At 36.2% G+C, this 23,013-nt stretch overlaps 1 protein-coding gene across 3 annotated transcripts in view; it reads right to left on the minus strand.

The window, feature by feature from the left end:
- LOC578356 (apoptosis-stimulating of p53 protein 1) overlaps positions 1–21,996 on the minus strand; it is a 55,680-nt gene extending 33,684 nt beyond the window's left edge. Inside the window, exons 1-4 of one of the 3 annotated variants that reach the window (XM_030998592.1) lie at positions 21,832–21,996; positions 16,030–16,177; positions 14,138–14,251; positions 3,819–3,877 (exon numbers count right to left, since the gene is read on the minus strand). In XM_030998592.1, the coding sequence (XP_030854452.1) occupies positions 3,819–3,877; positions 14,138–14,251; positions 16,030–16,177; positions 21,832–21,900 (390 nt within the window). In that variant the 5' untranslated portion in view covers positions 21,901–21,996. Of the gene's footprint in view, positions 1–3,818; positions 3,878–4,359; positions 4,642–14,137; positions 14,252–16,029; positions 16,178–21,831 lie in introns of those variants that run through there. The other 2 variants (XM_030998591.1, XM_030998593.1) reach the window with 2 other exon arrangements.
- Between the last annotated feature and the right edge of the window lie 1,017 nt (positions 21,997–23,013).

The raw sequence follows: 23,013 nt of genomic DNA on the forward strand, positions 1-23,013 counted from the left end.
TACCAAATTATACATGTAGTACTTCCTGCTTTAATAACTGCAGGGTATGACGCACTACTGTACAAATCCTTTACCCATTGAATAAGCTTCCAAAAGTCCATGTAGTTATGGAAATAGTTACCCTATTCAGCTCTCACTACTGATCCCATGTAGCGCATTCACCCCCACAACACTGAATAATCCCGGTCGTACAATGCGATAAAGCCATTCATCCCTGGCTGAGTGAAGCTAGGGCTCAAGCCACTCAGCTTATTTAGGTGTTGGACTGTTCGTTACAAGCCATCCATCATTTGATTCATGTTTGACACACATGTACATGTATAGGTCTATGATTTACTATGAATATTAATTTCAGACAATAATTTACTGACACAGCAATAGCGAATGAAGTTCTTGCCTAGAGATGTTCAATTCAGTTTTGAATTGGTCTCCTAAAATGACAATTTCCAAACATATTTAAAACTTGTGAAAATAAGTAACAAGAAAAATATCATTTGGTGAAGCAGAAAGCTGTGCCTTTATAGATGTTCAACAGAATCAAATACGAGTCTGTCTCATAAAATGAAATGAATATTTTAAATACGTTGGAAATTTGTATGGAAATAAAATAAATGCAGTTGAAGAAGAGAGGAAAGTATCTATAGTATATATTTTTATAATTTTGTTGAACAAGAAAAGTAGCCTATGATGAACTGTACAATGTACTTGTAAATGTAGTTCTAAACATAACTAAACAAGTCACTATTTTCATAGTACAAGACTATTTTTACGACTATATTTATGAACTTGCATAGGCAATTTTAAAGCCAAGGTTCTTGCAGCAAACTGTACTTTGGAAAAGGACATACTGGTACATAAATAGGCCGATATGACGTCATCCAACCGTTTGTTTGTTTTTAATATCTGAGGGCACTGGCGTCCTGTCATTACCTAAGGGTAACTCATCACTACGGAATGTCATTCAAGTTTATTATCACTACTCACGAGCATCTCTACCTGACACATATGTATACGGGATGACATAGTTTTGGGGCACCAGTCCTGATTGATCACTCAGACTGGGTCTAGTTTAGCAGACTACTGCACAGATGCTACATGTATAAAGTTCCATAGATTAATGAGATAATCCTATCTCAACAAAATATGAGTGAAAATACATATCAAACTATTGTCTTAAATGTACAAATTGGCTTGGCTCAAGTCCTTGATATATTTACTTTAATTTTTTTTTTTAAAAGGCAGAGACTCATAATAGTGTCTGGGCCTCAAGACTAGCATTGTAAGTTGTGATTAGGAGATGTCAAACATTTGGTATTTGGCAAGATTATATTTTATCATTAAAACAATGTAGGGATGGATTATGCTGCAAAAGGCATTCAGAAGATGGCCTCCTTGCCCTTCCCATTCCATCCTTCCTTCTTTTTCATCTTTCATATAGGAGCAGAAAAGAATTCCTTTTTGATACTCAGTACACACTTTAAACATGGACATGCTTTAAAGCCCTGACTTCCACTGGGATGAAAAAAGAGCAAACATTGCAACTTAAAGATGAAGTTGAGTTCTGGTCATGCGATTGAATTGTGAAAGAAACGGTGTGGAACCGACCAGAAAAGGTTGATCATCTAGCATATAAGAATTTGTGTATATTGCAAGGTTCTGGAATCATCAAAATGATAAGAAATTTAGCCAAGTCTTGGTAAAGTTACAAACACTGCACATAAAGATATATATAGGACTACACGAACACGTGGCGTAAAAAGCCGGCCCCCGATTTTTACGATGTTACATGCATATTTAGAATATGAAGGCATTTGAAGAGCCATGCTTTTCAGGGAACATGTCTTAAAATGATGTTCTTCCACACTTGCATAATAAGAATGAGTAATGCTCTCAAATTATTTTTCACCTCTTCCCAGAACTCAACCTTCTCTTTAATTGTCATCCTCTTTAGAAAAAAAAACATCTTCTCACATTTCCATCTACACCTAGAGCTGTCAAATGAACTTCACTTGAACCCTCGTTACAAAATACATTTGAAATGGGATAAACAAAAACCAGAAGGCAGTCAAAGAAATGGATACCTCGATGATCAATGTTTGTATCATTCTTCTTCCCACTCGTCAATTCAAAGAAAAGCTGCATTTACACTGCAAGCAGAAAATCATACATTTTTCTCACATCCCAGTGTTTTGTCATCTCAAAAAACTAAATTAAAAAAAATCCTCATTGGAGTGTGTTTTTTGTTTAAATGTCAGCAGAAATTCCACTGATTTTTGCAGTGTGAATGCCCGCTCTCGAAACATCGGTAAATGATTCCGGTTTTAGGTCACGTGACTCTCCTTCCCTTCCATGTGATTGCAAGCAGAGTAGGGACAAGTCGCACATGCACACTACTCACCGCAAAATGGGAGTGAGCAAACACCAATGGTTTTATGGGTTTTTCTGTAGTGTAAATGGCAGTCCCCCAAAATCGATGATTTTTCAAAATGGTGTTTGAGCTGTGTAAATGGGCTTACTGAGACAGTAATTGGAAATATAATCCTCCGCATAGCTCATGTGACAGTTGGATTACTAGAAACGCTCTGAAAATTAAGGTGTGACAGATTTTGATTGCAAGCTTTACAGACTTTGCAGATCTATTTTACTTCATAAGGTGGACAATAAGAAAATGAAAAAGAGATGCAATACTGCAAGTATCGATGCTGATCAAATTTGTTTAATTGGAAGGAATTGATATTCATGGGAATGCAATACCCACTCAGGAAAAGAAACGTGATTAATCTACATGTATAGGGGAAACCCCTAGTTGTGTTGTTGAGAAGGGCCACTGTCCTATCCAAACAGTAATCTCTATCATGGAATTCAAGAATAGCAATGCAGTTACTAACATGGATTAATCAGACACTAACATAACTGCCATCAAAGGTACAAGTATTTCTTCACTTGGGGGTTTTCTTTTCGCACTAAAGAAAGAGGCCCTGAACGAAAGAATTCCCTATACTTAGAATCATGAAAGAGATGAATAGGTAAATGATTTAATAAATGAAATAACATGTAAGAAGGTCTTTACATAATTTCTTTGGTCCCACAAATGTATTGTGTACACCTTTTGTTCAAATCATTCCAGTGTTGATATTTGTTATTTTAACCACAACAATCTCTAGAGGAACACATAAGTTGTCAAAATTTACCTCATACAGATATGATGTAGGCATACTGGGTTACTACTCCGGGAGTTGTATTAAACCATTAGAATATTGATGCTGCAGGAAATTTAGGATTCATTCCTTGTGGAGCATTCATCGCTCTTGGTTTTCTTTCCCTAGGAAATACACTTACTAATCAATCAAACTGGACCATATCTGTAAAATTTTCAAGATTTTTAAAAATGTATTCATGTTTCAAGTCAATACCTCTATAAAATTGTTTTCCTTTTACAATAAATAAGCTTAATCTTTGGTAAACTATCAACAGATTTTTTTTTGCAATTACTGGGATAACAAAAATATATTTTCAGGAGAAATGTCAAGAAGTTAATTTCTTTCCTTTTCCTTTGGAAAATTCCTGTCATCTCCCATACAGTCTGTAAAGTGGGATTAGGCCCTGAAATCTGTTTCTGCGCAAGGTTAGACTTGCCGGCGGTGGAGTCGATCTATAGTCACAATTGTTGTTGTTTTTTTTTTTTTTTTTTGGGGGGGGGGGGAGGCAAATGCAGAACTCAGATCTCAGCAGTTTTTTCTTAATAGGATATAGAGTATAGACAAATAAAGTAGGACATAAACTTATACAAAAAAATGATAGCAATAACATTTTCTTACCTTTAAATCTTCAGATGAGCTACCATCTCTTAGGGTTGTCTTCTTCTTTGGTCTCCTCCCTGAATAATACAAAATAAAAGTAGATTATTATACCAGATTAACAATATCAACAAAAATTTGCACACCAAAATCTAGAAAGCTATTCATCAGTACAGTTGTAATGTTAATTTTCTGCATCCCCAAGAAGAAAAAAAAGAAAAGAGTACAACATGGTACCATGCCAAGATATAAAGTGTGCTAAAGGTGTTACAGGGTAACCTAATGGCTTCAAATGAACATTGCTGCATAAATGATGACTTTTTTGAGTCTGGAGACTATTGGTTCGAAACTCACAGTCTTGTCAAGCCGATACAAAGAAAAATAGAAGTTTCTTGAAAACAAGTTTCTCGAACACAACCACAGACACGCTTTGATTACATGCCCCAATTACGAGATGGCATCTGAGATAAATTTGTAGATGTGAAAAAATGAACATATCATTCTACTTCTAGTTACAAAAAAAAATGCCTATTTTATGGCTCACTCCACACAGTGTACGTACAAGTATCATGGAAAGCACTCTTCTGCTGTAACACAACTGCCATTATTACAGACACCGATCTAATCAAGAAACAAATTCATCAACGGCCAAAGACTGATTGAAGGAAATCCATCAAAGACCAGACCTCAATATGCTGTGCAACTCGTCTGGACTGTCGCGGCGGTGGTGATTGTTAGGAGAGCTTGTTGGGCAAAAGCCAACCTTCTGTAAATAGAAGCCAGTCTAGATAGATCCCTCCCATTAGTCAAGCACAATGATGGTGAAATAATATAAAACTCCATCAAATTCCATCTTCGCTCCTGAGGTCAACCTTGTCAGGCAAACAGCGTGACAAGGCCCGCCCCTTTTGTGGACTCCCTCCCCACCCACTCGCTGGCTTTTTCATGGCCACTCTGTCGTGACGTAAAGTGCAGCGGGAATACAAGTCATGATCCATAAATATGAAATTCAATGTCGTATTCTCTTGGAGGTTTTCTGGGTGTTTTCAGAAATAATATGAAGGTGAAGCTCTGAATTAAACCGGGTTGTCGCACAGGACAGGATTGAATTGTCACAGGTGTTATGCAGTAGGCCTACATATTGAGTGAGTGCTAGATTTGAGAGAGGAGAATGTATTAGAATGCATGGAGTAAAAGATACAAATAGTGTATTTCCAGCTTTAGTTATAAACATATTGACCATACAGTATACATGCAGACTTTCAGAACTGCCAAACATGTAGGAAGTCATATAAATCTGAAGCAAGCAAATGTGGAGTAATAAGATCGGTGTGGCTTTAGGCATTGTGGACACCAAAACAACATCATGTGATGATCCCTACATTCTGTACAATTTTAATCTGCTCACTTTATACAAACATGTACACATGCCATGGTAGCAAAATTGCTATTTGGCAAAGTTTAGTTCATTTTCCAGATAAACAGGCCTATCTTTTTAGATCAGAATACATACAATGGTTTATTCTTTCTAGTCTTCAGTCAAACAAGTCAGCATTGTTCGCAAAAACCTGTCTAGATTACACGAGCACAGAGACATCAAACATTATCTGCTTCAGAATTGAATTTTGTTGTGGATTATTTCCGGGAAAGGCGGGAATCAAATGAGTGGGAGTTACACTGTTATTCACACTGAATCATAGATATACATTACATGCATGGTGTTATATGGTTCTATTTCGGAACTGCATACTACATAAAAGAATGCAGTTTTGTAGGCCTACGCATATTACGTCATCCATTGACTAGTCCAAGGTACACACTCCACTGCACAAAAAGATAACAAGGCCTGGTCCTAAATGCAAACAAAGTCACTTTTGACAAGAGCAAATCATGCATATATTTCTACCTAAACTTCAAGTATGCAGGTGCATTTGTAGTGCATGTAGGTACAGGTTCAAGAGCATTTTAATACTGTAACTGGAAACTTGAGTCATTTGATGAAACTCTTGGTCTACATGTACACTGTACATTTTTAGAAGTGTCGATCTCTAGCGAGAATGAAATACTCTCAAAGTTTCAATCACTTAACCTCAATTCTAAATTCTGATATTTTGTGGAGCTAATTTTACTATTACATCACTTAACTTTATTATCGTCCCCTCCACCCCCTAAATTAAAGAAAATTGAGCTTGCTTTTTAATATTTCTTTTAAAAATGAGTCCTCATAAACTTTTGAAATGTCACTGTCAGTACAGGGTAACTTCTGGTCCATAAGGCAACATGAATATATAATAGATAAATAAATAAATAAATACAAAAATAAAGAAAGTTGTACTTGCTTTTCATCTCTTTTAAAAATGAGTCCTCATAAACTTTAGAAATGTCACTGTCAGGGTAACTTCCGGTCCATAAGGCAACATGAATATATACCTGGCCCTTGCAAAATCCTTTGGTACATAACAAGTCTCAAATTTTTAATTTACTGTATTGACTTGACTCTTACTAACTTCTCTTATTTGATGAGCAAATACTTGAAAATCTGATGGACTTTGTTCCTTTCAAAATTGTGCATGTACATTCAGGATCTAGACAGAATCTTATCATTTTCTGTCATCGTTGTGCCAACTAGGTTGAGGTGAAGTTACTACATAAATATCATTCTTCAAATTCCATCTTGCAGAAGAATTTGACATTTGAAATGAAACAATTCAACCAAACATGACTCAAATTCTTAATCATTGTGTATTTTAAGATTACATAACCAATATCTCCATGATTTTTTGCTTGAAAATTCAACAATCTAAAAGGAAAATAGATAACAGAATTCATAAACCCCAAAACATCCTATGTTTCTTTGATGAGGTGTCCAAAAATCTCAAATAAAACTGGTAAAACAAACAGCACATCACAAACACTGAAATCAACTTAGGGGGTAAGCAGCTTAATACTATTTCAAGCCTGAAGTGTTAAGTCTGCACAGGGCCTGGATTGTGGATTCTGAGAGCGATGATCAATCAATTAAAAAATCGGGAACAATAGGTGTCAAAATCTGTGACAACTGCAAGTATTGAAGTCAATCATCTCTCTTCAGCCAAGTTTCAGCTGGAAATGAAGATGGAAAAGGAAAATCTTAGTGACAAGGGGGAGGAAAGAAAGAATTCCTGGGGTCTTCGTGCCAAGTTTTGAAGGGGTCACATCACCGGGACCTATATTTTCCAGTTTTGAATATCAGATGTCAAATTGAGTTTGATGAAGTTGGTGAAACGAATCCCTGGTCCTCAACTCTGCAAGCTCTGTTGGGATCAACACTTTCAACAGAAATAAATCCATTTTCAAATTGGGTTTTGTCTCACTCACAATGGATCTGTGCAGGAGGAGGCACTGTTCATATTTTAAAAGGAAGCTCTACAAAATAACTGTCCAGCACGCAAGTCTTGATGCAGTTCTTAACAATTTCATTTTCCAACAATTATAGTGTTAACATAATGCTTTTATATGTGTGTCCAGTTGCTCTAAATGTTGAATGTATACAATGTGTAGGCCTGTAATAATGAAAGAGTAATGTGATTTCTGTGATAATGTGTAAGATCATGTACAAATTATTCAGTGACAGTTCACAATTGGGACTCTATCTATGCTTTTTGTTGTTCATCAAACTACAACTGATAATGATATGCTCTCTTTAATGATACTGTAAAAATGCTACTGGACTTTCTTTCTGTACCATGCAATGAATTACTTTTCAGTATGAGCAATTTAAACTTGACTTTAAAGGAGAATGTGATAATTGCAGCACAAAGCTTTCACAACCTCCAATGAAATGCTTTTTCTCTTCATCACGCGAGAATGGCAGAGTCCTGACAGCTACGGAGGATCAGAAACCAACACTGTCCCTTTCTTGACTTCTTTCTTTCACCTTAACTTTCTGTCTATCCTATGAATATCTACCTTTCAAGATCGATGTCCTTGGGGTGAAATCAAACTATGAGAAGCATGCCCTAAAGACTGTAAACATTCATCACTAGTAACCATCCATTTATGTCAATAATCATTTGCAGCTTCACACTCCAGAACCAAAGCAGACCCCGGAGTGCAAGCAACAAAACACTCCCTAGCTTTTGAAATGGAGAAGATTCTTTTGGAATGGTGATGAGCCCTGTATTTACAAGTACAGTTTCACACTGTGCATATGTACTGTACATGTATTATTCCCTTACCCTTACCATACTTGGGCCCTACCTCTATAATATGACAAAACGAAAGCCGATCAGTTTGTTTGATGAATGTATTTCTTTTTACTCTTGAGCTAAATGTTTAAAGTATTGGTAAATGAAGCTTCGTTTACATGATCATAAGTAGTAAATCTGATTTTCGTTTAATCCTCAAATTCTGATTTTTAATAATCATTAAAATTTCAATAATGGTGCAATTGTTATGAATACCTGTTGATATCTGATGTGTTCTTTGGGTTTACATGTAAATGTCAATAGAAGAGAGGTAATGAGGTATAGATTTTATATATTTTCATTCCAGATTTGAAAAATAAAAAAGGGTGATATTTCAACTGCAACTCAAGTCTCACTTTTTACGTTTTAATGTGAATGGGACCAATGTGTGAGCACTCCCTTTCCATACAGCTTGCTTATTATACAGAGTAAGATGGCATTGTGTACAGGCACATGAGAAGCCAAACTCCAAATAAATTGTGTGCAACTTCCTGTTTTCCATATTAGGGGTAGGGCTAGGGGTATTGTGTGATTTCTTTAATAGCTTCAAACAATGGTGATAGATAACAATCAGATAAGACTTCAGGACAACAGAGAATCCTTCTCAATGATGTTAATATCATTCCATCATATTGGATCAGAGAACACATAATGGTTTTGAATCTTTGACATGAAATAAAAACATACTTTCAAACATTTTCTATTCACGTTCTGGCTAATGTCAGTAATGATATGTCACAGGCTTGTGCCCAGGATTTTAAAAACATATTGTTTAGCCCTATTACTTTGTTCCAGAAACGAAGAGACTTGGTACTCTAGTCATTTAGAGAGAAGAGCTTAACACTAACATGGGTCTAGTGCACATTAGCGCCTAAATTTCAACTCCTAACCCCCCCCCCCTCCCAAATGAAGAAAAAAAAGGAATTTTGAAAAAGTTATTAGGGCCAAGGTACACAGACAAATATAATTTCAATCTGGACACCATGTGAAAAAGTTTAGTGTGAAGCCTGGCAGAAAAGGAGAACTACATGTAGATATAAAGTACAACTATAGGCCCTCAAATTGTACATCTTTTTGATATTAACAATAGCAGACCTGTAGACAGTATTTGTATAGAAGCCCTAGTAGGACGTGTCCTCGTACACATAGTTTGTTCATACACAATGTGCATAATAAAATACATCGTAATCTGCATATTGTATCTCCCTCACAATCTGTAAAACCCTCTTCTTTAACAAATATGATTTACATAATACCTGATTAGGAATAGCTTATCCCAGCTGACACCCTACACATGTAGGGTTGCCTTTTCAATTGCAAGCACTACGAACATTAGCTGAGGGACCTAAAAGCGATTCATCAGTTTCCTTTGTATATATGTCAGGCTAAGTCTCTCTCTCTCATTTTATGGCACATCATCATTTTTTTTTCTCACTTAAGTACAGGTGTACAACGTGCCTCTCAACTTATTTCCAAGCAAATAATACACCTTAAGTGAAAAATGAGGCTCTATGAAGATGTACTTATTTTCTGTGACCAAATATTCCCCAAATTAATTAACAGGTACAGTTTGGGTAGCCTGGGTTTTCTTTTCAGTGCATTTTACATCACAAGTTTGTCTAAGAAGGAATAATGATGAAATGATCTGCTTTTGTATGATACTGTACCTCCCTCAGCCTCTGCAATAAAGCAAGATGAACGTGCTTCAACCATTTTCCCGCTTTTATTTATTGTTGTATATATTATAATATCAACTGTACAATGAACTTTCCTTTAAGTGCCCTGTAAATCTCAAAATCCACCTTCTACTGTTAACTTGTCATCATGTGGGCGGAGAGAAGAGGTTGCATTTTTGTTTTCTCTCTATCTTACCCCCTCTCTTTCTGTTTTTCTTTATTATTCTCTCTCTCTCTCTCTCTCTCTCTCTCTCACTCTCACTCCCCTCTTTCTCTCTATCTTCCTCTCCATCTTCCTCTCTCTCTCCATATTTTTGTTTAATCTCTGAGACCAGGTGTGAAGGCCGGCCTGTTGACAGACAGGGAGAGTTGCTCCTTGAACTACACTGAACTCAAGGTGTATCAAGGTATGCATCCCACCTGGTAAAGTCTAGGGTCTCACATGAGGTGTTTTCAAACCCACGCAAGCAATCTTGAAACTGCATGCAGTTGAACATACCAAATACATAATTCTAAATAAATCGTTGAAGACTAATTGTAATTTGGGAAAATGACCTGCCCCCAAAAGTGTCCTACATGTATCCCAAAGAGCTTGAAGCTTGAAGATTATATTCTAGATCTAAAAACAATGGTTCAGAACCAAATTACCAAAGGAGCCCTACTCGATATTTTTCTATCAGGTACAATCTCATTCCCACTTGGTAATAAACCCTTTTTTAAAGATGAAGTTGAGTCCTGGTCATGCGATTGCATTGTGAAAGAAACGGTGTGGAATCGACCAGAAAAGGTTGATCATCTATATAAGAAATTGTGTGTATTGCAAGGTTCTAGAATCATCAAAATGATAAGAAATTTGGCCAAGTCTTGGTAAAGTTACATACACTGTACACAGAAAGATGTATATGGGACTACACGAACATGTGGCGTAAAAATCCTACCCCCCCCCCCCCCGAGTTTTACGATGTTACTAACATATTTAGAATGTAAAGGCATTTGAAGAGCCATGCTTTTCAGGGAACATGTTTTATCTGATGATCTTCCACACTTGCATAATAAGAATTATTACGTTCACAAATTATTGTTCACCTCTTCCCAGAACTCAACCTTCTCTTTAACAGTGGACAGCTCAGAAAATGGCAAGTGAATATCATGAGTAATTGAGGACCAATGTAATTTCATCTCAAATCAGCTCTGTTGCTGTATGAACATCGCTCTTCAAAGTTCATTTTGTACGTACAAGTATACATTTAGATGAAAACAAACTTCAAACAATAGACAAATTTGTATGAACTTCTGAAGGTAAAACCATTCACATCGCACAGGTCATGGATTCTCTCAATTATCAGCATATCTGGCATTTCATATTTTGAAGAAGAAAAAAAAAAAATCCCTTTTGGGCAATGATTATGAGAAGGGGAAAAGGACGTCAATAGTTCCTACGCTTGATCAACCAACCCTTAACTTTAAAGGATACCTGCCCGTGATCAAAACATCATTAATCAAACTTGCTTATTCTCAAAATGGAACAGCATAACAAACAGCATTTTGGAATTGACCAAATACAAAACTATAAAATGTTGACATCTCAGCCCTTAGGATGTGCTTAGGAGGCACAATCGCTTTTAAACAAGTAAAGAGATACAAAAAATGTATCTTCAATTCTCTATCATAGATAGAGCTCTATAAAAGTAGTCCTGAACACAAAGTGCGATGTTTGCTGTAAATAGATCTGTGACCTGTCTGTAAAGAGTTCAATCAACAACCAACGCAGGTCGTCTGGAGGACAGAGTGACTGGATAAAAAAGATTGCTTATCATGGGAAGGTTACTGTCTGCCTGATTTTAATTTTTTCTTCAAAACCATTGATATGAAGTTAATTATCATTTATGAATATATACATTTAAAATGTCTATCATGAAAACAAACATGTACATGAAAGAGAGAAGGGTGTGGATCCAAGCATCTGTGATGGAAAGGATTGTTACATACATGTACATAATCCCACACTTGATTTGATTCCTGCACACGCTATCATACAAAAACTGATGTTAGTGTTGTGTGTTTAATAGCATGCCTCAGCAAGGCTTTCCATACAGGTGTGAATTCAGTTCGTAAATATGCTGTCCCTCAGAGAGGATGTTAAATTGAGATTCCATGTAAAGGAGATTATACCCTATACACTCTTTATACAAGAATGGGTGTAAAATGGTCGCATTATAACTCTCCCCTCCCCCTCTCCCTCCCTCCTGTGGTAATAACTTTTCCAATAATTGGTCATTAATTAAACCTTGTTACCTTCTTTCCAATGTAACTTGAAAATGTGTACATATCCGTAACAAATACACAAGAATAAGGCATTGGGGGGGGGGGGGGGGAATAAACATGCAATTCAGCATACCAATATGAACTAAAATCACAAACTTACTTTGAATTCAGTACCGCTGATTCCTGGAAACTATCTTAATGAAGAGCCAAATATTGAATCTAATCCAATCCAGTCTGGTAATTTATAGAGCATTAAATAATAGCTTGTTCACTAATTGCCTGATGAAAAGCACTGGTGAGACTGAAAAACTGTGTTCAAGTACAAATTGACAGAAATGAACCAGGCAACAAATTCTAGCTATCCAAAAAACTTCCCTGCCAGAAAGGTGATAGTCCTATTAAAGTAAATCCAGTTCAGAAAATCAATGGTTCTGGTTCAAACAAATGCATCAAAAAGGATCCAAGATGGGAAACAAATAATATCCATTCAAAGAGTATCCCCGTCAGAATGAAGACGACTTGATAATTGTGACGGTCCTATATCAATCAAGTTCAGATAGTCAATGGTTCTGGAGCTTTGCGATAGTCCTAAATGAAGCAAGTTCAGAGAGTCTATGGTTCAGGGGCCAAAAATGCTTCAGTGGCTCCTATATCCTTAAAAATGCTATTCATACAGCAACCATGAATAAAGCAACTGCACCATAATTATGATGGTCCAGAATGCAACGAGCTCAGAAAGTCAATGGTTCTAGCCAAAAAAAATTGCGTCAAAGCATTCAAGATGGGTAATAAATACTATCTGTTTAACCTTTCAAAATAAAGGCAACAGTTCTGAGGCAAAAAAACATGAATGCCAGCTATAGTATCCATACACTATCTCTTTCAGAAAGCAGACGACTGGACCATAATTATGATGGTCTGCGCACAATAAAATGAGTTCAGAAAGTCAATGGTTTGAGGACAAAATATCCATCAAGAGATTCAGACAAGATATTCTGAACGCGATAACAATGGAAAGAATCCATATCCTCTGGGCATCGTAAAGTCAAGCTCGTGCAGTAAATAAATTATAATTAATGATAATCGTTGTCACGTGTATGTGCCTTAGAATTATTCTTCTTTTTGTGATACTGCACAGGCCACTCCTATATCATACAAGACACAATACAAGCCACACCCCTTGCCTCCCTCCCCCCTCCCCTCTATAAAAACATGCTGTCAACTGCATGTAGAGATCGCAATTCTTATTTAAAGCTTGAATAGTATAGCAAAAGCCTGTACATGCAAAGTTGTGTTTATCTACCGGTACCCCTCCTTAAGTGAAAACAACAAATTATACCACTAAAGTGACCAGTGACCTCTCTTTTGATCTTTTTTTAATTCAATGATTCGTAATCTGAATGACTTCAAAGGGTTTATTGGTCTATCATCTTTTTCAAAGAGTTTATACTTGTCTACGAGTCAAGGACGTCATTTAAAAATTGATCTGTGATTCTACGTACATGTACATACACACCATGGAGGTAAAGCATACATGTATTTTTGGTACCAGTATTTACGTCATCTCCATGGGATTATATATTGTATTTAATAAATAAAGAACATTTGATAGGAAAATTCAATTCCAGTTGAGAAAACTATCATTTCCTTGGAAAAACAATTGTGTTCCTCTACAGACATTCAAGATAACCAATGAATGGGCCTTATCTCTGTTTACAATATATGCGAGGATGTCTTCCTACAAATATATGTATTTGCTTCTTAAATCTCATTCTTCTATTTTCTACTCGTTCGTTCGTGTCTCCTTAGATCAAGATTACTATCTTGATCTTCGTAGTAGTTGCTGCAACCAGCCGTGTCAGACACGTTGCCCCGGGGTGCGAGATAGGGCTCTTGTAGCATGCCCCCACTTAACACAATTACATGTATACAATAACAATTTCCATTACATTACATTTAATTATTCTCTACTACATCCCCAAAACAAATTCAGGGCCCCTGTTTCATAAAACTTGACATTATTAACAAGTCAACAATACCCATTATAAGCTACTAAAATCATAGCATTAGATTGGTTGTAAGCGAATTCGACACTTGTTAATGATAAAATGTTTCATGAAACGAGGGCCCAGAACTAATAATACAACATGCAAATAATCATAATAATTCATACCTTGTTCATCCGAGTTTGCTCCTTCATGCCTCAGGAAAAACTTGACCTCATTGCGATGAATGCCCCACTGCTGGAGGATGTCATAGATCTTCTCTTCGTCGTCAATAGGACGCTCTTAAAAGGGGAAGAGGGAATAGGATGGAAAGAGAGAATTATAATTGATGCTAATGACATCAGTACGTGTAGCAGACTTTCTTGCATTGTTTGCTATTAGCACAAGGCTAATAAATAAAAACAAAGTCTAACAAATGAAATTTGGGTAGTTATAAGTGGTTTGAAAAGGAGAGAGCACAATCAAGTACTACTTCTTCTAGATTAAATATTCCTCCACAAAGTTTTATATTGCACATGTAGAAATCTATATTTCAATAGATGCAATACTTGCCATAACAAAAATTACAACAGAAATGTTTGCAATTTGCACAAGTTTCTTTCTGTGAAATGGCTCTTGTTCACAATCTACAGTATGAAACATTCATTTCTAAAAGTGTCTGGTTATACAGTAATTGCAAGTAAAAGTTACCTTTCTGAGAGAAAAAAAATCAAGACTATTCCTGCTCGATGATACCACTGACACTGTTCATAAACAGAAGCAGAGACTGCGATTGTCTGCTGGAATCATCAACATGCCAGTATAAATTGGATCGCATTATAAAGACATCTACCCATACAATGCTTGTCGCTTCCGTGCATTCCATAGTACCCTGATTTCTTTATGGCAGATGTTTGAGGTTGAAGTTCACCTGTATGAACTGATAGCTTCAACCTTTATGTGTCGTCAACGACTGATGAGTGTCTTTCAAGTTTCTACCAGGTCGGGTCTTGTTATTTCGTATCCTGCCTAGATCAATACACTATCGTAGGTTGAGGTTGAAGTTCACCTGTGTATGAACTGACAGTTTCATCTCCATGTTCTGACAGAGTTGAAAAGTATCTCTCATTCCTTCTCTCTCTCTCTTTCTCCCTCTCTCTTTCAAGTCTTTTTTTTTAAATCCAGAAGTACATGTACCTTGGTTGCTTGGTCGAGAGATTTTGTTGTTTTATTTCTATTGTGTATATATTATCTTTGGTTGAGGTTCATGCATTAGAATCGACAGTTTCACCCCTAGGTTCCGACACAGAGTCGACAAATCTTTTTCCCTCGTAGTCTGGTCTTGTTATTTCACATCTAACTCTAGGAGTATCAAAGATTGAGGTTAAAGTTCAGCAACATGAACTGAAAGTTTAACCCATATGTTCTGCTGCAAAGTTGACAGGCGTCCCCTTCCCTTTTCTCCCTCTATCTCTCTCACTGTTGGTCTTTTGATTCATTTAAATGTACATGTCTCCATCTAAATAAACCTGACATGGGTAACCTGCTGAGAGCCAGAAGGGCATTCCACATTATATGACACGAGTCAATGCCCTTTTATGTCTATGCTAACATATATAAATGCCATTTTTCCAAATTCTTTACTTCACTTAAATCATTTAAATATGTTGTTTCACCATCTTGCATACTTCGAGCAGCCTTATGACAGGTGACAAATTGCACTTGTAATCATGTTTGAAACACACTGTATGAAGGGTGTTTACTTTACACAGATTTGGAGAGCTGAACATGGACGTGTCAGCCACCATTACTAGGGACCATTGAGAAATATTCACGCTTTACTTCAGAAATGGCCATGAACCTGTCTGACTACATTCATTGAATCATCTCTTGTTATGCTTTTGGAAGGCCTCCAGCTATATGGTAGATGAAACATGGAAACCACATTGCTCTATTCTATTTAGTCAACACTTAACAACCCCTGGCTCTAAGCATACCGTACATATGCACATACTCCATAAGTTGAATCTTAAATAAGAAAATTGAAGGATTCCACAACCATGTGAAAACTCAGACTTACCACATCCTCTCCAGAGCTCGGCCAGATGACACTGGACCTCTCCCGTCTCTCTGCATAACTCTACCACATCACGGCATCTTGTCTCCGGGGTAATGGGCACATCTGACAATGTGTCTGGACTGTTGCTAAGATAAACTCTCAAGATCATCTACACCCGGCCGCAGAGAGAAATAAAAAGAGAGGAAATAATAAATAAGGCCAGGTTGAGCATTACAGGGAAAAGTACATGTGGGTCTACATGTACATGTATACACAAGTAAGAATGAGTCACTGTAGCACACAGAGGTTTCTCTGTGAGGTTAAGAGTCTCAAGAGAGGCACCCTTTCATCTCAAAAGCAATAAATTGAAAAGTTTGCATTCTGCACAGCTAAACTTTATTGACACAGATATTTTTCAGGGTTAAATTACATTTACAACTCCATTTTGAATGCTACTGCACATTTATAAGTCAGAGTGGGCATTGTTAAAGATGTACATGTACATGGGCTGCACATTTGGTTTGCAATGGTAAGCTCTAAATCAAAATGACTAATTAAAGGCTCTTGTTAATGAAACGGCCATTGCAGCAATCGAGCGATGGAAGAACTTGATTTAATTTCATTTAATTTTAATTAAGGAACTTTACATAACTATCTTGATCTAAGGAGACACGAACGAACGAACGAGTGCTAATTACAATGTAAATGTACAAAGCCCATACATGTACCTTTGTACATTTATATCGTACATGTACATGTATAAAGTGAACGTGTCCATTGGGATACCGGTAGGCAGGCATTCATCATCTACCGGTATTCATAGTGGGTGATAAAGAGATCATATCCCACTTACAATACATGTAAATAATGATGCATGTTTATGCCACAATACATGCACACTTGTAAAATGTACCAGTACATATGTTTGTTTGTGTATTCATATATTTCAGATTTCATTTGGATTGCTTGATAGCGCCTTTCACTGTACAAGTATATTTAACATTTTAATGGCTTTATTGTGCGGACGCACACCTTTTTTTTCTGTGATCTTTTTTTGATTCCATTCAACATAATTATAATTCAACAAATCGTATCCCACTTGAATGTGTGAATTATATAAAATGATTATACAGAAACAGAAATAAGTAAACAAATTTCAGGCACACACCCACACACGCAAACAAAACAAAAACAAAATTGTTTTCCATTTTACTTTGCTTACTTATCCTCTCACTCGTCAACAGACGGAACAAATGATTCTAACGATAGTGCATACATTCAACAACTACAAGGCGCCTCAAGATAAATCATGGCTCTCAGTAGTATTATCTCCTGGTACATGTATGTCTCAGAGAATTCCTTGTGTTGATCTAAAGGATTCTCATATCTAGAATTTCCACAGAGGTGGCTGACATTTGACAAAATTGCTTGACATTTAAGATATATTTTTCATGATAAGACAGAGCTACATGTACAGTAAATACTGCTAGGAATGAGGAAGAAACATTTGAACTTTTGTTACCAAGTATGGAGTCAAAACATATAACTGCTTTTTCACTAGACAAAAGCAAAAATACACATACTGTTGCCCAAGATTTAATTTGTCAAAATAAGATTAACTTTAGGGGACAGGAGGTATTCTGTGAATGATTTCATCTGGATTGTAAAGAAATGATTCAATTTTTTTCTGAAGATATTTTGAATTGCATCTTTTGTTGGTATTTGTATGCAATCGCCTAAAATTGTAAAAAAAAAAACGTACATGAATGCCTCATCATTAAATAATGACACACCATAACTTGATGTTTATAAGGACAATTAAATCAATTTGACTAGAATCAAGATTAAATAATTTTCAGAACACTATCCCAAGTTTAAATCCTTGAAGTAATTGGTTACTCATGTATGAGGCACCATTTGGTAGACCCTACACAACTGATAAAATTCTTGTTCCCATGAATAGAATTAAAAAAGCTATGTGTACATGTCCAGTGCATGTCTCTCTTTTCCATTTCAAGGCTTTTTATTACAAATTTGATGGATTACACAATTTTAATACCATGCTGTTTATGTATGTAGGTTATTTATTCACATTCATATTCCATCATAATGTACTGGTGGTACTTGAAAATCTAAAATGCAATTCACATTATAATTCCAGTAAATTTGAAAATCACAATATACATCAACTACATGTACAAGTACCTGTAGAATAATGGATTACATTTACATCACCGCACAAATCTTTTACCTTTTAGTTCACAACATCTCCATTTCAAAGTGAGATTTATTTTTACCATATTTCTTTTTAATTTGTCTCTGTTTGAGAGCTTTCAATACCTGCATCTGTGTCTGCTTTCAAGTACAACTGTATCAAGATCTGTGTCCATGCACAAATCAAAAACAAGAAACACTACACTGTATGTGTTTAAAGTAAAAAAAGAATATCATTGCTCTTGTAGCCCCCCCCCCCCCCCCCCCCCTCTCCCACTCAAAAGCTGTCAATTTGGCTGCATGGTTTGGTGAGTAAATCTCATAAAACCATTCAAAAGATGGTTTTAAGAACTGCAGTTCATCAGGTGGACACAATAGATTTACATGCCTGATTTGCTACATGGCCATGATTCACACTGACTTGGTACAAAAATCAACAACTTTCCAAGGCCAGTCAGAGTGGCCCACCCACATGTACAGACATACACATTACATGTACTAGGCCTAGGGAGATATGAGCTTTCTGTAGCCATAGGTCTATATTTAATTTCACATACTTTTTCCAGTTTCCCATTTATAATTCTTCAATTATTCTTTTTTCCCTCAAAAGTCATAACATTTAGGACCTCTCATGTACATGTAGGTGTATCCTACATTCCTACAGGAAGCACAACCTATGGAGGCCTACTTCTAAACCAATATATAGTACATAGAAAAGTTTGCAAATACACATATTTCAAGACATGCATTCTTGACAGCATGAGCTTTAATGGTACATGCAGTTATTCTAGTAAAAAGTCAACAACTTTCCAAGGCCAGTCAGAGTGGCCCACCCACATGTACAGACATACACATTACATGTACTAGGCCTAGGGAGATATGAGCTTTCTGTAGCCATAGGTCTATATTTAATTTCACATACTTTTTCCAGTTTCCCATTTATAATTCTTCAATTATTCTTTTTTCCCTCAAAAGTCATAACATTTAGGACCTCTCATGTACATGTAGGTGTATCCTACATTCCTACAGGAAGCACAACCTATGGAGGCCTACTTCTAAACCAATATATAGTACATAGAAAAGTTTGCAAATACACATATTTCAAGACATGCATTCTTGACAGCATGAGCTTTAATGGTACATGCAGTTATTCTAGTAAAAAGTGATAAATAATGTATGAGGAAGTGATAAATGAATACTGATGATCATAAAATATCATGTCATGAATGATACTGAATACAGTACATGTACATGTAATACTAATAATCATCCTTCAAGTTCTTCAACTTCCTCTTTTCAAAAGAACCCTTTCATAGAAATGATATAATGGTACGCTACACAACTAATCAACATGATCCAGTAGATAGATACATACATGTACATGTATAAATGTTTGTGTGGTGTCATGTAATTTATAGATAATTTGTGTTCTCCATTCAATCTAAAAAAAAAAGCATCCAGGTCATCCAAAAACCATTATGATAAGGACATGTACTTGCTCTAATTGGTCTTCATCTCAAGTTTCTGAGCAATCAATAAAACCTGCTCTTAGCCAAAGCGCTTCCAATGTTGACATTCACCGAGACAGTTCCTTACATCATAGGATTCACCAGGGTACAGTCTGCAGGACCAGGGAGCTGGGAAACCTTATATTTATGCATCGGTTCAATGCAAATAGCCATAATGGACAGCGTACTAGAGCGGAGCAAGTAGGAGATGACCATGAGCAATTCAGGCATATTTTCATTTCCAGCTGGGCAAATATACAATCAATGTGACATTTTTCAATGATCCTGATTTACATTTTATCAAATTTGCTATATTTTCCATGTATTTCATGCACTGGTCAAGTGATCAACATTTTGTAGAGACCGTCAAACAAGGGTTTGTCAATGCTGTTTCTTGTACATCCATGTGTACATGTACATACATGTAACCTTGTGGTCACAATCACAATTCACAGGCCAGTCAGATACAATTTTTTTTCCTCACATATGGGTACATGGTAAAATTGCTCTAGACTCTAATGAATTCACAAAAATAACTTTTTTTTTTTTGAAAACAAAAAAGCTTACCAGGTATAGTCCCCCTTTTTAAAATACTTTTTTTTTTACCAGGGCTGTATTGTTTTAAATAATGCTGGTAAAAGCTCCTCCCATTTTCTACATTCCCCCTTTCTTTTCTTTCTAATGAATATATATTCATGTTTCTTATAAACAATTTGGTTTTGGTCATTTTGGGTAAACAAGTTTTGTTTGATAAAGATTCCTTCAGAGGGATACACATATTAATCATTTATATATATAATTTAATAAACCAGTTAAAAAAAAATTAAAAGAATATTTTGTAAGTTTTCAATGATGATTTGCTCCTTTAAGCAGAGATTTATTTTTCCTAAACAGATGGTAACATACAGAATACATTTCTTAAATGTACAATTGAATGCCTAAGCACCTGAAGTTAGACAATATTATTAACAGAAGTTCATGAATAGTTTGAACAAACAGACAACATTTGTTACTTAAAATTTTCTTTCACTAACTGTGTGTACATTCATGTGTACATGTACAATGTAATATGTATGTACTGTACGTACACACAGCCCGGTTAGAAATAGGATCAATTGTCCTGAAAAAACACTAAAACTTTGACCAAATATGCTTCAATGCTAGCTGACCTTGACTACTTATTCTGCATCATGGTATTTTAAATCATTTTAATCATTTTAGTCATATCATTTTGTTCTTTTTTAGGATGTTTCTGGAAGTTTTTACTAATCTCAGGGTCTGGGCAGAAATTGTACAATTACCTAAACAAAAGCTACATGTACAACATGTAGAGTACACATGTCACATGTACCCCGGTATCTAGATCTAGACCAGATTATTCTAAAATTAAATTGTCATCTCTATCAGTATCACATCAAATTAAATTTAATTTATCTACCGGTAATCTTTCAAAAATACAACATACCGGTAATCTATCTACACCATACTTCCATAATTAGTATTAGTAGTACATCATAAAACAAAGCTTCCTTGCAAGTTTGCAACCTCTTAAATGCAACTTCGAATGTAACAGGTTAATTTTGAAAAGAAAAGGAAGATAACTGATAAGTGTCCGTCATGTAACTGTGAGGAAAAAATTAAAATCCTCATCTGATGATCCAACTTTGATTTAGCACGGCCACAGCCGCCGCACAAGCTCAATCATACACTTGACAAGACTTCATTACAGGAAATACAACATGGTGAGCTACAAAATATATGGATCAAGAACAACAAAAGTCATGATTGTGCAGTAGCAGGCTACGACACACATCTTCAGAACACACCACAGCACAATCGGGCAAACCGGTAGGCAAAAAGCCACCGGCCGCTCTCATCGTACCAGCGCCCAGCGCAGCCACCACTTCGGGGATGTGATCCCAAATCTTGAGTTACATGTCAAGTCGACTCGCACACACACAACTCATTTCGAAAGTAAAGATAAAATCGAAAGAAACGTATCCTAATCCACCACAACAGCAAATACAACATCTACAAACCGACAAAATTTAAGAAGTGAAATTATCTTAAGTAGGTTCTTAGCATTATTGTTGTTTATTACCTGACCAGGAAGGCCGTTATGATCCATATTTGAAGTGTTGTTCGTCCGTCCAGTTGTTGTACACAACATTAATGATAAGTCCCACGCGTACAATTAACTGCATGTGATTTGATGGGATGCGCTGCATTCAGTTGCTGTACAAATGCAATGCAATGGCGAACCGTGTATTTTCAAATTGACTCATCATGACGTCATGAGTTCGACCATTCGAGTTGTGTGGGAGAATAATTATGGATGAGGAGGAGGGGGGGGGGGGGGGGGGGGGGGGGGGGGGGGGGGGGTGGGTGGGGTGGCATTACAGATTATAAATTTAATCACGATATAATGCACAAGTTCCTCTTTTCATCACAACCATAAGTTTCATTATTAAAGGCTGAGAAGAAGAAGATCAATATTGGTAGGCAAGTTAAAATGGGGGCTTTATTATAATAAATTGAAATTTATTATCCATTCAGAAGTTTGTCTTTCACTCCCTGGTAACAGATATTACTAGTCAAATTACAAAAATAAATAATCATAGTCATAGACAGTTACAGTAGTGGTAAAATATATTTTGTTTTAGTTTGGTAAGTTACATGAAATAAGTTTTGTAGTTCTAAGTTCTAATTTTGCATTAGAAGACTAACAAAAAACAATGTCAAAGATAAATATATCGTCTTGTCATTTTTTATATCATGTGGAAAATGAAATAAATTTGCTCTGTTTATAGATGCTGAATAGCCACTGGTGTAGCCTATAGGGGGGAACTTGCGCATGCCCAATTAATTTCTAGTGCCCTCAGGTCCCCCAATGGAAAAAAAATAATAATGCAAAATTACAAGAAAAAAAAGGAAAAGAGAATTATTTGTTGTAGTTCTGCATAAGCTCTGTCATGCACCAAAATGTTTTAATATGTTAAAATGCTTCTTTTTTTCTCTCGATCAATATGCTCCCTCATAGAGGAGTCGATGTAAGCGTATGACTTAATGCATCCCCCCACCAAAAGTGGTGACCCCCAGTGCCCCTTCCCCACTGAAAAAACCCTGGCTACCCCACTAAGGATAGCTATCTTAAAGTATAATACAGGCCTGCCAATCACAGGAAGGGGTTACCTGATCCCTCTGAAAATATTCAGATTTGAATTATGCATGCCTGCATGTATGTTTATCGTCTTCATACTGAGTATACATGTATTTTCCTTGT

This window comes from Strongylocentrotus purpuratus, unplaced genomic scaffold, assembly GCF_000002235.5.
Source record: "Strongylocentrotus purpuratus isolate Spur 01 unplaced genomic scaffold, Spur_5.0 spur5_scaffold_5, whole genome shotgun sequence".
NCBI classification, from domain to species: Eukaryota; Metazoa; Echinodermata; class Echinoidea; order Camarodonta; family Strongylocentrotidae; genus Strongylocentrotus; species Strongylocentrotus purpuratus.